This window comes from Haliotis asinina, chromosome 13 (genome assembly GCF_037392515.1).
Source record: "Haliotis asinina isolate JCU_RB_2024 chromosome 13, JCU_Hal_asi_v2, whole genome shotgun sequence".
Lineage (NCBI taxonomy): Eukaryota > Metazoa > Mollusca > Gastropoda > Lepetellida > Haliotidae > Haliotis > Haliotis asinina.
This window is the reverse complement of record NC_090292.1, coordinates 46560636-46575572: the sequence shown is the minus strand read 5'-3', so window position 1 is coordinate 46575572 and position 14937 is coordinate 46560636. Positions and strand designations below refer to the sequence as shown.

The following is a 14937-nucleotide window of genomic DNA, read 5'->3' as shown; positions in this document are numbered from 1 at the left end:
GTTATTGATGATTATCAATATGAAAATTGTGACAGACAACAGGCCATAAAGTGAACCAGATCTGGCATGCTCAACTTGCATCACCCAAGACAAAGTCTGATCACCTGGTATAGTTAATGTCAACTTAAAAGCTCTATTTTCATTTTAAGTCAGGTTCTTCATGATAGGAATTTAATATCACTTCATTAATTGATTACCATGCACTCAACTTCATGCTCAGCTCCCTCGGTGTATACAACCCAATCTGCCTGCAAGGCACCACAAGGTTGACGGGTGGGCGGGGATCCTTACATTGTACTTTCTTCTAAATACAAATTATCAATACTCTTCCCTAGCCATAAATTTTGAAAAAAAGCTGCCAAATTCAAATATTCATTTTGCACCCTCAAAATCATGGCAATGAATGGTATAATTAGCATTTTAAAGTCTTCTCATTGTTAGCATAAGAGATTTGGAAAACACATCTGGTCAGTCATTGAGAACTTTTGAGTATATTTATCGGCATCACGGTGAGGTAACAGCTCACAGATACTGAGCTGTGTATAGACAATGGTATTGTAACAACATTCCAGCATCAGCAACAACACTGCTGCCTAACCAACAACACTCCTTCCAAACAAACCTACCTCAAAAATCAACATTCCTGCCTCACCAACAACATACCTGGGTCAACAACAACACATCTGCCTTAGCATTAAACATCCCTGCCTTAGCAAACAAAGTACATGTCGCAGCAATATGACTACTGCCTCAACTAAAACACACCTGACTTACCAAACTTACCTCATGAACAACACTCACAACAACATCTCTGTCAGAAACAACATCCTTGCTTGGGCAACAACAGTCCTGCCTTAGTAACAACACACCTGCACAATAACCAACAGAAACAAAGACTAGTTTTCAAGCACATACAGGATGTAAAGATGGCAATATTTCATCTCTATCACTGCAATCTTAACATGGACAGGGCAAAATAAATATATTTGCCCAAGACCCAACAATGGATTAGACAAACCTGATGGAAGAAGGTCAGGGGTAATTTCATGGAAAAAGATCATTAATATGTAGCAGAAAAACACAAGATTCTGATGACAGGGAAAGAGATGCAAAGGGAGGTAACTCTTATTGGCAACCTGACAGAGGGACCAACTCTCTTCTGTTTTATGAGCTTGAAGAAAGGTGGTGCCATGTTGTATCAAGATAATCATCCTCTAGCAGACCAAACTGAATGATAGTTTCCAATCTACACTTGCATGGGTGAAATAGTATTGAATCGTTTGAGTGCATTTTCAAGATAAATGTTAAAACCATATGTGTGAACATTAACTTTCACTATTTGGTGAGGTGCATTGTGATTAGTCACTCCAAAAGGTAAGCTGATGCAACATTCTACTGGTGTTTGTTAAGAGTCAGTATAGCTGCATAATGAATAAATGTGAGTCTAAGTATTCTCTGACTAGAACAGAGCCCACTGAACCCATAGATTACAGAGACCCATAATCATTATCTAAATATTGATGGATAATTGATGAGTATTGGAGATACAACTTTGGGCAAATATGACAATATTGTCTGAATAAATTAATATAATTTTACATCACTGGTGTGTGGCAACATGCATGGATTAACAGAAAAAGTCCTAAACATAACTGAGCAGCTGACCATGAATAAAATCCTAAATGTACATATTCCGTGAGAAATTTTCTTTATATTGAAAATATGTGTTTCGAAGACCTGACCACTGTTGGCAGCTCAATTAAGAGTTTTGTTACTTGCACTGGTGCAACCCAATATTACAAAGAGCAACCTAGTTATTAATCTAACTTGCATCATGTGCAAACCAATTTTTGAGTGGGTAAACTTCCAAATAATCATCTAAATAATTGTATCTACAGACAAAATTAATACACAGGTTCGATGTGAACCAGAGGCAGCGCAAACTGGAATTTGGATGGTGCAATTAGGTTCATATCTTTGGTTGCACCTGGTGCAAGTAGGTTAACAATCTCATAAAATGAGCCCTTCTTATTACCATTGTCTCAGTCAATCTTATCTTATTCATTTGGTGCCTCTTTTCACAATGAAAACCACAGTTTTTAAACCCTTGACAGAAAAAATATGTCTTGTCACTTAAGAAAAATCAAACCCTCCTCCCTATTATGAATACTTCATGATGCCCCCAGGGTTCACTTCACTCTTAATCCCAGCCCCATAACAGGTGGTATTCATTAGAGGAGTTCCAAAGAGTAGGGTCATGGCCAACCAACCCTCAATTCAGTGGGTCACTTAGAAAATGAGACCATGATTAGATAGAATCTTAATTGTGAGCTGGTTCATGTCAAATTATGGGTCATGTCAAGTTGCGGTGCCTTGTCAGCCATAATCACTAGTATGAGTTCACTTACTTTTTTATAATGTTCAATCAAATCAGAATTTGTTGTTTCTTGCTTTATTCTATTTGGTTTTGTTTTTCACAAAACCTACTTAGTTTGGAGATTTGCTGGCTTCTGTTTCAGATTTACATTTATGGAACCAGCCCCGACACAGACCGATCTACTTAGTGTGCTAGAACACAAATGACAAAGGGCAGTGCCTAGAATCAATGCCAGCGGTACATGTCTTTGACTAGATGGGACATCTTTGTTCAGCAACCAAGTAACTCCTTTCCCTATTCGCTGTGGCACATTTTCTCGAACATTCCATTCCTGATGTTACAAATTCACAGTTACTGAGTTAAGGTCAAATATTAGAATAATCCTTAAGGGATTGTGCATAACTTATCCCTTAGAGCGTGATGATGATTTTAAGGGAGGTCACCCAGTTTGTTATGGGGAAGTGTGTGAGGGGGTGGGTGCGGGGTGTCACTTGTACACTTGTATTAGGAGGATGGTCATTGATCTTGTACATGTAACACAGTTGGGGGAGAGTCATTTTAGGGGGTCATTTGTATTGTGCTTGCTTCTCCATAATCATCATCATCATCATCATCATCATCATCATCATCATCATCATCATCATCCTGGCCATAACTTATCAACACGTTATCTAATGTAGATTAAATGACTATTGTAGATGCATGACTTCGAGTTACCTCACTGACTTAGATATCAACATTATGCTGTCATTGTCTTTGACTTAGAAGAAGAAACGGAATTGCTTGGAGAATCATCTATTATCCATTATCTATTATCTATCTGGAAGATGTTGATGATACAGTTGACGATGTTGTGTCCGAGGACGAATCGTCGATGCTGTAACTCATGATGATGTCCTGAAGCTGTGATGACGCCCGGTCCATTGACTCCGTACAGAGAGCTATTCTCTCCCGGTGACGAGCATTCATGACATCGTAGGCTAGGTCCCGGACAGACCGACATGTTTGGACGTTCGCAGACACAATGCTCATACAGGCACCTGGAACAGAGGAGTGCAGAATGTACCCATGTAGAGAATTGAACCTGTGTTTTGCGCTTAACCAGCAAATGCTTTAACCACCTGGCCACCCTATAATTACCCACTGCAAGATTCAGATCTTCACTGCAGGACTGAAGAAAAATTCTCAGCTGAGGAAGATAGTTTTCATGGATGTCATCTTCATGACGGGTCGACATCCATAAACACTCTCTCCCTTATGTGTATCACTTCTAAATACCATTTAAAGACCTAAACTCATAAGCTGGATGTGACTTTTCTTCATGGCAAATTTAAAATCAGTTTCAGAAGGAAAAAAGTTTTTATTTTTCAACTTGTGTGTGTAGTAGTTGCTATCTATGCTGTTACAGAACAGTGTTTACAAATCTGCAGTTCTGGCATACACATATACTTGACTTATCTCCCACTTCATAAACACAGATTAGGGGCTTATCAAATCATCCTCCTGCCCCTACCAAGCATTTCTAAGTATTGACAGCTTCAAGAAGTGAGTAATGTATACTGTCTTATCAACAGTCTGGCTGAGCAGTGCCCTCTATGTCAGGGTCAAAGGTCAATAACCTTCTCACAGACACTTCAACACCTCAATGCTGACCAAGCAGTCATGCTGAAAAACTGGACCATTTCTTTGAGGCCAATTTCGAGAACTTGATTCCTCTGTACAAACAGTGGCCTAGCAGGCCTTGTCAACTTAGAATATATAGAGAATCTCTCCCAATTGTCTGCTGATATCAAACATATCCACACCAGTTGATAAAGTAACAAATATTCCAGGCTTGCCAAGGGTATTTTAACCTTATCAGCGAGTGTTGATATAATTGATATCGACAGACATGAGGGTGAGAATCTATTTATCATATTTAACATCCAAAATCATTTTTCATCAGTTTTCAGTGAAACATGTATATCTCTGAACTAAGAACTGCCATTAGATTTTCAGCATAGCGATGTCATAGCATTGTGACGTCATCAACTTTAATGACATCATAGCATTGTCAAGGCATTGTATAAAATCTACTGTCAAAACGATATCTCCTACGAGATAATGTCGGCTCTCATACAAGCGATATCTTCTGTGGAACGCAGTTATGAATGATAAAAGTGGAAAAAGCAAATCTCAAAGGGTTGAGTTCAGACTTGAAACCTAATCATCATTCACTAAGAAGGTTCAGGAGGTGCCATTGCTGGGGTCAGTAGAGGAAGCTTTCATCTTAACTGGTTACTAGCCACAAGAATGAGTAAGTTTAGTTAAAATCACACCCGGCAATATTTCAGCTATATAGCTCTGTAAATAATCCAGGGATGGCAACAACTGATAGTGTTTCAGCTGAAAATCAGCTGAGGATCTGGGTGCAGCAGGATTGATTGACTTGTATTTAAATCTGTGGATTTCCGGGGGATTTACCAGGAGTCTTGCATTTAACAGTCGATGGGACTCATGCTTATAATTTTCAGGGGTCCTGGACTATTAAATGCGGGTGCCAGACACTTAAATATTATTGTTAATACTGTTATTGTATTGCGTTTCATGATCAACATATCAATATTTGTGCCAATGAAATAGCAAATGACACCGTTACCCAGCCTTAAGCAAACTCAGTGATTACTTACTGTGGCTTGATTGGAATTTTCACAAAAGTACTTGGACTTTTCCTGATTCCCTGTGGATGTGCTAATAAATTTCGCTGCATTCACTGTCAATTTTTAATGCATGTAGGACACAGGAATTTGTGTCCTGTAAATACCTGGTTGGCGTGTCAACCAAGTCAGCGAGTCTGACCACCCGATCCTCGTAGTCGCATCTTATGACAAGCACGGGTTGCTGAAGGCTGATTTTTACCTGGATCTTAACCGGTACAATCAGCCTCAAGAAAAACTGGTTGTCAAAATGTTGTAATAAGTTGGATCAAAAATATAGTAAAATCCTCAAAATGTATCCCACTTTTCTGTAAATTGAACATTAGAAGTATATGTGAAGAAACAGCTGAGTACAAAACACAAATGCAATTTTAAATATTTTAAACTAAAAAGTAATTTTCCACCCAAAAAACTAAAATTCTAATGCTTACAATTACAAGAAATTTCTAAGTAAAATATTTTAGCATTCATAAGGAATATTACTGGTGACTGGTGATTCTTCCTCTCCTGTTTTTTTAAGACAAAGTCTGTAAACAAGAAATAAACTTGGTGTGGCCCAGTAATAGTATGGGTGAGTGAGGTGCTTTACACCACTTCTGGCAATATTCCATTTGCACCTGGTGCAACCTTAGGTAAAAACCTCGTTGAACCAGCCTAAAACAGGTTGCTCAGTATACACTATAATGCTTGAGTTTGGGTACTGGTTATTAAAACGACATTATGAAAACTTATTTTGGCTCTGATGAACAGGTTATCTGTAACCTATGGTTGTCAGTAGAGGGGTTAACGGGATCGGGTGGTTAGGTTCACTGACATGGTTGACACGTCATCATGTCCTTGTTCGGTAGATTGATGCTCATGCTGTTGGTGAATGGATTGTCTGGTCCAGAATTGATTATTTACAGGCTTCCTCATCATTCTCACATCATCACAAGGGGGCACATTGGTAGCCCAGTGGTTAAAGTGTTTGTTTGTCAGTTCGAAGACCTGAGTTCAATTCCAAACATGGGTAAGATGTGTGAAGCCCATTTCTGGTGTTCCCTGCCAAGATTTTGTCTCAAGCAGCAACAAACTAATTTCACTCACTCTCACAAGTTTGAGCTCTTGAACAGCAAACTCTTAACATGAAGTGGTATAAAAATATATATTTTGCAGTTTCAGGTTGCACCTGTGCAAATTCAAAATACTTATTCGTGCACTGAAATGCAACATAAAAATATCTCGGAAACTAATGAATTTACTAAAATTTCAATTCTGAACAAGCATTTCTCACAAAGGGCAGCCGGTTTTGACTCCTAGATAACTACCCGGCATTTCAACTAACTGGATCAGGTGGTGAGGCTTGCTGACTTGCTTGACGCAAATCATTGTATCCCTATTGCACAGATCGGTGCTCATGTTGTTGATCACTGGACTGTCTGGTCCAGAATTGATTATTTACACACCACCACCATATTGCTGAAATACTGTTTAAAGCAGCATTACAGAACAAGAACAACCAACTCGGCCCATTGACATTTCCTGTACATTTTCCTCACCTCCAGTTCCCACGCAGCAATCACACACCCAAAAAACACAACCTTCAATGCTTCCTCACCACACCTGAAGGTGTTATCAACACATTGAGCATGCACTAAGGGTGATCATATCTCTGTAATCTTCACTAGGTCACAGTGAAGAGTAGCAAGCGGCCACACCCATGTCCTTGGCTGCATTGTTGATCACTATCTGACAACTACTTCCTCCTGGCTGGGAGAGGTTGTTGATGTCGACACTGCACAAATCAATGTCAACACAACATTTGGAAAGTAAAGGGTCCTTGGAGGCTCGAGATTAGTTACTAATGAATTTGAATTTGATGATATCATAAATTACATATTTTTCTATGGTAAAGTTGTGAAGTATTATACAGTTCTAAAGTAATACACTTGTACAATAATACCGGGTGCAGGGTTTTCAATTTTGGTTGAAATAGAAGGATGGGTACAAAATGATTTTTAAAAGCTAAAAATTGAAAAATAAGTGTTAGTTCATTTCTTGTTTAACGCCAGATCAGCAATATTCCAGCTATATGGCAGAGCAGGGACTGGGAAAGAGAACTTTGTCAATGGGGCATTTTCCAGATTATTATTTCATTTCCTGAATTCTGAATGGGTCACTGCCCTTGTATCAATAGTAAACTTCAAAATTTTAATGGGCCAGTTTTCATTCTAATGTGCAAAATGGCTCATGGCCCCTGCCATTTCCAATCCCTGGCAGAAGTCTGTAAACAATAGAATTTGGGCCAGACGATCCGGTGATCAATAGCATGAGCATCAATATACACAACTGAGATACGATGACATATCAACTACGTCGGAGACCCTGACCACCCAATCAGTTGTCTTCTAATCTGGCATGGGTTGCTGAAGGTCTAAGCCCGATCTTCGTGGTTTGAAGTAGGTTATCACTGAGTTTGCTTAAGGCTGGGTTAAGGTGTCATTTGATACTTCATTGCTGCAACAACTGATGTGTTGATCATGATACAAAATACAATAACAGTATTGACAATAATATTTAAGTGTCTGGCACCCCCGTTTTGTAGTCCAGGACCTCTGAAAATTACAAACATGAGTCCCAGGAATTCTCAAATGCATGACTCAAGGTTAATCGTTGCACTCCCTTCAGTATTTCAGATTTATTAAGTTTCAAACCTGCAATGAAATCCTTCAAAAATGAACAATTACTGAAGAGGGAAGAAAGTGGTTTCTTGAACGATAATTGCACATTCCTTTATTTTTATTCATAAGTATACACATACAGCTGCTGTCAATTATATACAACAGGGGTGGGAATAACCAACTGCCCGATGTCCCAGTCTAGTGTTCTTTTACATTCTTAAACATTCACTGCAAAGGACTCACTTTTGGATGTTAGACATCGGAAAGATCTATTTTTCCATGTGAGCGGGCATGTGGTCGTTAATTACGTGAGGGAAGATGGCCTATATCATAAAATGTAACTATGTTAAAAAAATCTGAATTGCTTGCTTTCATATTTTGTGCTATGACATTTTCTGTTTTTAAAATAATGATGCAATGAACACATATGTTCTAAAATTATTTGTACTTTTTACTTGAAATGTGTATGAATTCACATTTGATCTCACCACTAAATGGCAGAACAATGCCAATGTGACGTAAAGCCCAACTGAACTGTTCCTGTGCCTTTTCCTTTAGCATACAAACTTTATACAATGGAATCTACATTGTCCAAACCTGAGAGAAAGCAGTTCCTTCAACAATAATGGTCCTTGAGAATACAGCTGCCATTGATGAAATCTGAATTGCCCAAACTGGAAAGAAAGGCCTTTCTTCCTAAGTAATTGTCTGTTTCTTTCTTATTTTTGATGAGTATGCAAACTGACATGAATAAGGTTCGAGTTTAACAAGAATGACTGTACAACATGTCACCGGCTGTTATAGTTTGCTGTGAGGTATCAGCTGCACATTACCTCTGAATCACCAGATTTAATGCAGTGCTTGTCAGCTCTCAATGTATCTACCTGCTTGCATTGTCAAAACTGAAAACTTCAGTACAAGTACATTCTGACAATATGTACTGGTGCAGCCTTCAACGTTCACGGTAGGTTTTATAGGTTTTGCAGAAATGAAATAGGAAATATGTAGTCCAAATCTTTTTCAAAAGAAGTAGATCAGATTCGATGTGTCCAAAACATGCACGCAAAATATTTTGTTGGTGTTTTTATTTTCTTTTTTGGCCTAAAAAAACACAGATTTCTGCTTTAACACAAACACTGCCTTACATAAAAATGTTTTCAGGATCTGGTGATGTACAAGTGTTATCTTAATTCTGTGTATTTTAAAAAAATTAAACATTAAAACAAACACAAAAATTAACTCAACTTTCTTTTTTTAAACTGCAAAACAACAAAATTTCTCAATATAAACACGTAGAAATCTTTTCATGATTTGGACTGGTGTAAATTTCATTTTATGATTTGGAAAACATAAGACAACAACCAAACAAAAAGAAAAAAAAAAGGCATCGTAGCATTTCCTTAGAATTTGTTGGCAATAAATGTTACAGAAATGTTTACAGCTTTATGCAAAATTATAACGCTGAGATCTTAATCAGATTTACATTCCACAAATGCTTCCAGTCAAAGAGGATCACCATCACAAAATGTTCACTTGACCAAACCACAATTTAGTAGTTTTGGGCCAACATATTAGCAGATGACGATGAGCCAACACTGCATTTAGCAGTAGATGCTGGGACATAGCGATGAGCCAACATTGCATTTAGCAGTAGATGCTGGGACATAGCGATGAGCCAACATTGCATTTAGCAGTAGATGCTGGGACATAGCGATGAGCCAACATTGCATTTAGCAGTAGATGCTGGGACATAGCGATGAGCCAACATTGCATTTAGCAGTAGATGCTGGGACATAGCGATGAGCCAACATTGCATTTAGCAGTAGATGCTGGGACATAGCTAGGATCTAGTATGAGATGCCTAGCAGGCTGATAAACAGCTTAGTCAGCATTATTTCAGGTGTATCATGACGATCGATGAATATTGATATGTCTTCCTGAAAAATGATGACATTCACCCAGGATTCCAGACAAAGTTCTTTTGGCTATCATATTGGGCAAAATCATGGTTAAAATGTGATCGTGTTTACATTCTTGCTTTCAAAATTTCTGCAGAACTGGGAATGCCTCAGTCAAGGTTTCACATGAAGTACAAATGAAAAGTAACTGGAAATTTTCTATGCAGATTTTACCCAGATACGCAGATTATCTAGGCCTCTGTCCAGACAATATGATGCCTAATCAACCCTTGCCATGTACTTCTGCTGTTGAATGCTGCACTCAGAAACACTGCAGCTTATGAAGCAAATAATCCAATGGTTGATAACATGAGCACTGGGATACAAAGCGCATGTCAGTCTGACCCCTTGATTCTGTTTGTCGCTTCTTATAAGAAGCATTGTTAACAAATGACCATGAAAGCCTCATGTGTACTGGAACAGATGCTGTCTGGAAGACCATTTTCCAACAAGACCTTTATTTGGAGGGCCTGGGGAGTGGAGAAAAACATGGTTTGCTGAAGATCACTTCTTGTCCAGATCTTCTCAAGGAGATCATGTTTTAGACTTAGGACAATGATTTTTTTCAGTTGTGCACTTGTGATGTGAAATTGGGTTGAACGTCATAATTGAGAATATTTCGCTCACATGATTGCTAGCTCACTGAGATACCATACCACAGCATAAGTCTGAATACCCCACTCAGGCACACTGTACTGACACCAAGCCACCCAGTCCTTGCTGTATCTGTTTATGTCGAACAGTATGCAGGCACCAAGAAGCACCATATTTTAACATCCTTAGACATGACACTGCTGGGGACTGACACTCTAAGCACTACACCATGGAGGCTGTGTTGTAACAGATTAAAGAAGATCAATGCACAGGCACTGCAGGTCATACCGTAAATTGGCACCTGTGAATATCCAGGTTAGAATTGATCTTCAACAACCCTCACATGTCAGGAGATGCCAGTAAAGTAAAGGGATTGGGTGTTCAGAGTCACGGACTTGGTGGTAACATCATTAAATCCCGATTTTGAATGATGCTCATGAAGTCAATCACTGGATTGTCTGGTCCACACTTCATTATTTACAGACCATCCCATATAGGTAAAATCTTGCTGAAGGCAACTGTGCAAAGTTAAATGACAAATTTTACCTTGGTCTCATTACTGCAGGCTGAATCAATGCTGACACAATTAAAAATGTTAACTGGGATGTCAGACAGCTCAGTGGTTGAAGTGTTCGCTTGTCACACTGAAGACCTGAGTTCCAATTCACCACATGGGTAAAACATGTGTGATTCCCATTTCTGGTGTCACCCAAAGCAATATTGCTGGAGTCAAGTTGAGTGTACATCCAGCAACCTGTTTTTGTTTAGTGCAACAAGGTGGCTACGTAGGGTTGAACCAGGTGCAAGAAGGTTTCTATGTAAGATTGCATGTGGTTTCTAAATGAGATCCAAATGACAATTCCATGTCACATTTCACACAGTGCAACAATGTTTCTACATGAGATTGCATGTTGTGCAACCATTCCTTGTCAGATTGCACATGGTGCAACTATGTTTCTATGTAAGTTTACATGAGGTGCAAGCAGGTTTCAGTTCCTTAAATTAAGCCCTGTTATTTTAGGTTTGCATTTTGATGAAATAATAAAGAAAAGGCTTTGGTCCTGTAACAAGTGAAAATGAGTTAATGCAAGAATTCATCAAGGTTTAACTCACTCACTCCTTAACTATTAACTCACCTAAAATTGACTTCTGGCTTTCCTTGGCATCCGCTGTGAGATTTGCAGGCTTCCCGATAAACCCGTCTTCGGTAGTGAAAGTCACGAGGGCATTACTGGCAGTCATAACTGGATCACAGAACGCAACAATTCGACCAAGATGACGTTGATTGGGATGAGACTTAAAACATTTGATACTAGCAATCAGACAACTTGTACTTGATGTCACGCTTTTCACACACAGCTTAAACTGTTCTTGATCACTCGAGTCAGAAGCATTCTCTCCAGCTGTACGACAAACATCCGTCATGATTGATAAAGCTTGGGATATATTTGAGCATATATCGACTAGAAACTGTGAATGAAGGTCGTGAAGTCTGGATCTTTTGAGACGAGTGCAGCTTATTTTGATGTCTAGATTTGCTCGACAGATTTTATACCTGTCGATAATTCCTGCTTGTGATGGTGAACAATCGGGGAAGTCGATTGCTGTGAGGTAGGCAAGGTGGCTGCAGCACTCTACAAGTCTTACCACAAAATCACACATGTCTTGAATACAGGCGCTAATATCATGCCAGTGTACTGAAGTCACACTGTTTAACTGAGAAGCAACATCTTTCATCAAGTTACTCAGCCGTCGTAAAATATCCAGGATTTCGTCACGACAGCGAGAATAGGATTTCGTAAAAGGTGAAAGATCTTCACTTGACACAGGCCGAGCGTCGCATGATATTAACAATAGTTCTGCAATGGACTGCATCTTCGAGTGACACCTGTCGCACGTCATGGCGACTCCCCTGGCGTTGTCTGATGGCATCACCATTTGAAGCAAATCATGCAGACTCGCGTTATCTCCCTCAAACACTCGTCCTCCACTAATATCTACCAGAAAATTACTGCATAATGTCCACATTTCCATATGCGGTATCCATCATGCACATATAAACCGTCCGTTATTCAAATATAATTGTATTCCGTAATCGTCTGCACGATTCAAGTGTTGATATGTTTCCATCATTGCAGTTCGAGTTGCTACTATTCCTTTCCCGCCTGAAGTAAATTTGAAATAATAACTGCAATGAAACATTGTTTGTAGTGGAGCGTTATTCCATGCAGTCGACGTGACAAATGTCAAACACTTTACCGTTCATCTTCTACACATCCCTCAACTGTCAAACACTCTCCGGTTACTGTTCCCTGAAAGCACGTGTTATATGCAAATTATCAAAACAATGACACAGCGGTCCGGCTACCATAGCTGTGCCCCTTGAATCAGCTATTTCGTCAAGTTGCAAATAATTTACGCTCGTAATTACAGCCCCACCCAGCTGTTCAACACATAATTCTGTCCTGGCATACAAATTCAGCTGCTTCCCCGGGCTTGTATTTAGACTTTGGGTGTGGTCCACACATGGAAGAGTGCACTTCCGAACGCAATATTTTCCTAACAACATATAACATGTCGCTTTGTAGATAATGGGTGTCTGTTGGACTTTTGACCTACAAACGAATTTGTTGATAGGTCATGGTCATTTGTATGTGGGTTATTGGAGTAAAACTGCTAAGTGTGCATAATCGGTACCAGTCGAACTGCCCCAGCTACAAAATGCCCTAGGGAGTAGTGATTGATAACATGATGTGCCGTTGAGAATGAAATCCCGTGATCGTGGGAAAAATGTACCAACGCCTTGACCATGTTCTAGGTTCTTGGATATTAGCACTATATAACTATCTCATAATAAGAGAATGTCAATTGGTGACCATTAGACAGCCTCATAGCAGCCTTTTTGACAAAAAAGTATTATACCATACTTGCGTATTACTGCGATAATGTTTTAATGCCTTGTACATCTTTACATTATAAATGCATTAATATCATGCATAAATATAATTGTTATTACAGTGTTGTCTGTACAGGACTATTCCTTATATGAGTTTACTAGTGGAACTTTTATCGGAAATATTAATTCTTAATACCTTTAATATAAACAGTCTAAGTAAACTTATCCTCAGTACTTTTCGTTACTCTCCACCACTGAGTGGAGTGTAACGAAATATACTGAGACTAAGATTACTAAGAATGTTAATATGAAGAATGTAATATCAAAGTTGACAAAAACTATGTATTTATGGTATATATGTAATCATAAACATAGAACGTTTTCGCAGAAAGATATAAAGATCGTTTTCAAGAGTGGAACGTCACGATCAAAACTCTGTGGAGCGCAATAGTGCAGTGATTAGGTGTGTGCCTATCACGCCGAAGACCCGGGTTCGATTCCCTCATGGATACAGTGTGTGAAGGTCGGATCCCACGACGTCATATTGCTAAAAGCGGCGTAAAACTAAACTCACTGGGAACGTGACTGTATAACTGATACCGGTAATTTAATTTGTCTTTGCAACCGAAAGTGAAAACTGTTTCATAAATTTCATAAATTAATTTAATTTCACGATGCTTTGGACAGTATTCCTGTCTTGCACTGAGTAAATTGGAAAGACGAAGGTGAAATGGGTCTGTGAGGGTTTCTATGAGCGAGACGCGTGTCATATGCCTAGGAGACAAAGTGTACCAGTGCACCCACGAAGATCCTGTTAGAAACTGATCTTTTAAAGTGTGAGTGATTTTAGTTGTACGCCACATTCAGCAATATTCTAGTATAAACAGACGATCCGGTGATCAACGGCATAAGCATCGATCTACGTAATCTGGATACAAGCATGGGTTTTTGATGGTTAAGAATAACCGCGATCTTCACGGGTCTGACAAACCAGTGCACCTTTGAAGATCCTGTTCAAAATTTATCTTCAGCAACCTATGCTGTTCGTAACAGGGGACTAATGTGATCGATGTGACCGATGTGATCGGTGTGACCGATGTGATCGGTGTGACCGATGTGATCGGTGTGACCGATGTGATCGGTGTAACCGATGTGATCGGTGTGATCCGTGTGATCGATGTGATCGGTGTGATCGATGTGATCGGTGTGACCGATGTGATCGGTGTGATCGGTGTGACCGATGTGATCGGTGTGATCGGTGTGATCGATGTGATCGGTGTGACCCATGTGATCGGTGTGACCGATGTGATCGGTGTGACCGATGTGATCGGTGTGTCCGATGTGATCGGTGTGATCGATGTGATGGATGTGTCTGGCGAAACTCAGTAAAGAGACGTTTCGCTCCGTATTCAGATTATAATAACTTTCACTTCCTGCAATGGAGTCGTCTCAAATTAATGAGCTTATATCTGACTTCAAGTTTCGTAGAAAATGGCCATTACATGCCCGCACATGAATAGGTTAACGAGACTTATGAAATTCCATTTCATATAATATTCAAAAAAGTATCAAAAAAGGGAAAACTGATCACGTGACCAGAATCTCCTCTACCTTAACGAGACAATAAGAATTAACGGTGGATGCAATTACTAGAAAATATCCCCGTACTTCTGCGTGATTAGATTAAAGTATGCCAGTAGTGTACGTTTTTCGGATATTCTCACTTTTGTAAGGGAAGATTGGTGTTCCCGGGTAA

The 14937-nt window shown here is 39.3% G+C and overlaps 1 protein-coding gene across 1 annotated transcript; it reads right to left on the bottom strand.

Moving 5' to 3' along the window:
• Positions 1-2465: 2465 nt before the first annotated feature.
• Positions 2466-12799, bottom strand: LOC137259238 (talin rod domain-containing protein 1-like). Its single transcript, XM_067796868.1, has 2 exons — positions 11422-12799; positions 2466-3417 (listed from the first exon to the last, which is right to left on the bottom strand). The coding sequence occupies exons 1-2, from the start codon at positions 12317-12319 to the stop codon at positions 3194-3196; spliced, it is 1122 nt and encodes a 373-aa protein (XP_067652969.1). The 5' UTR covers positions 12320-12799; the 3' UTR covers positions 2466-3193.
• Between the last annotated feature and the right edge of the window lie 2138 nt (positions 12800-14937).

Coding starts and splice junctions, on each gene's coding strand:
- LOC137259238 (XM_067796868.1), bottom strand. CDS start 12,319: ATGGAAATGTGGACATTATGCAGTAATTTTCTGGTAGATATTAGTGGA. Junction 3,418..11,421: donor AAGCCAGAAGTCAATTTTAG/GTGAGTTAATAG, acceptor CCTCTGTTCCAG/GTGCCTGTATGAGCATTGTG.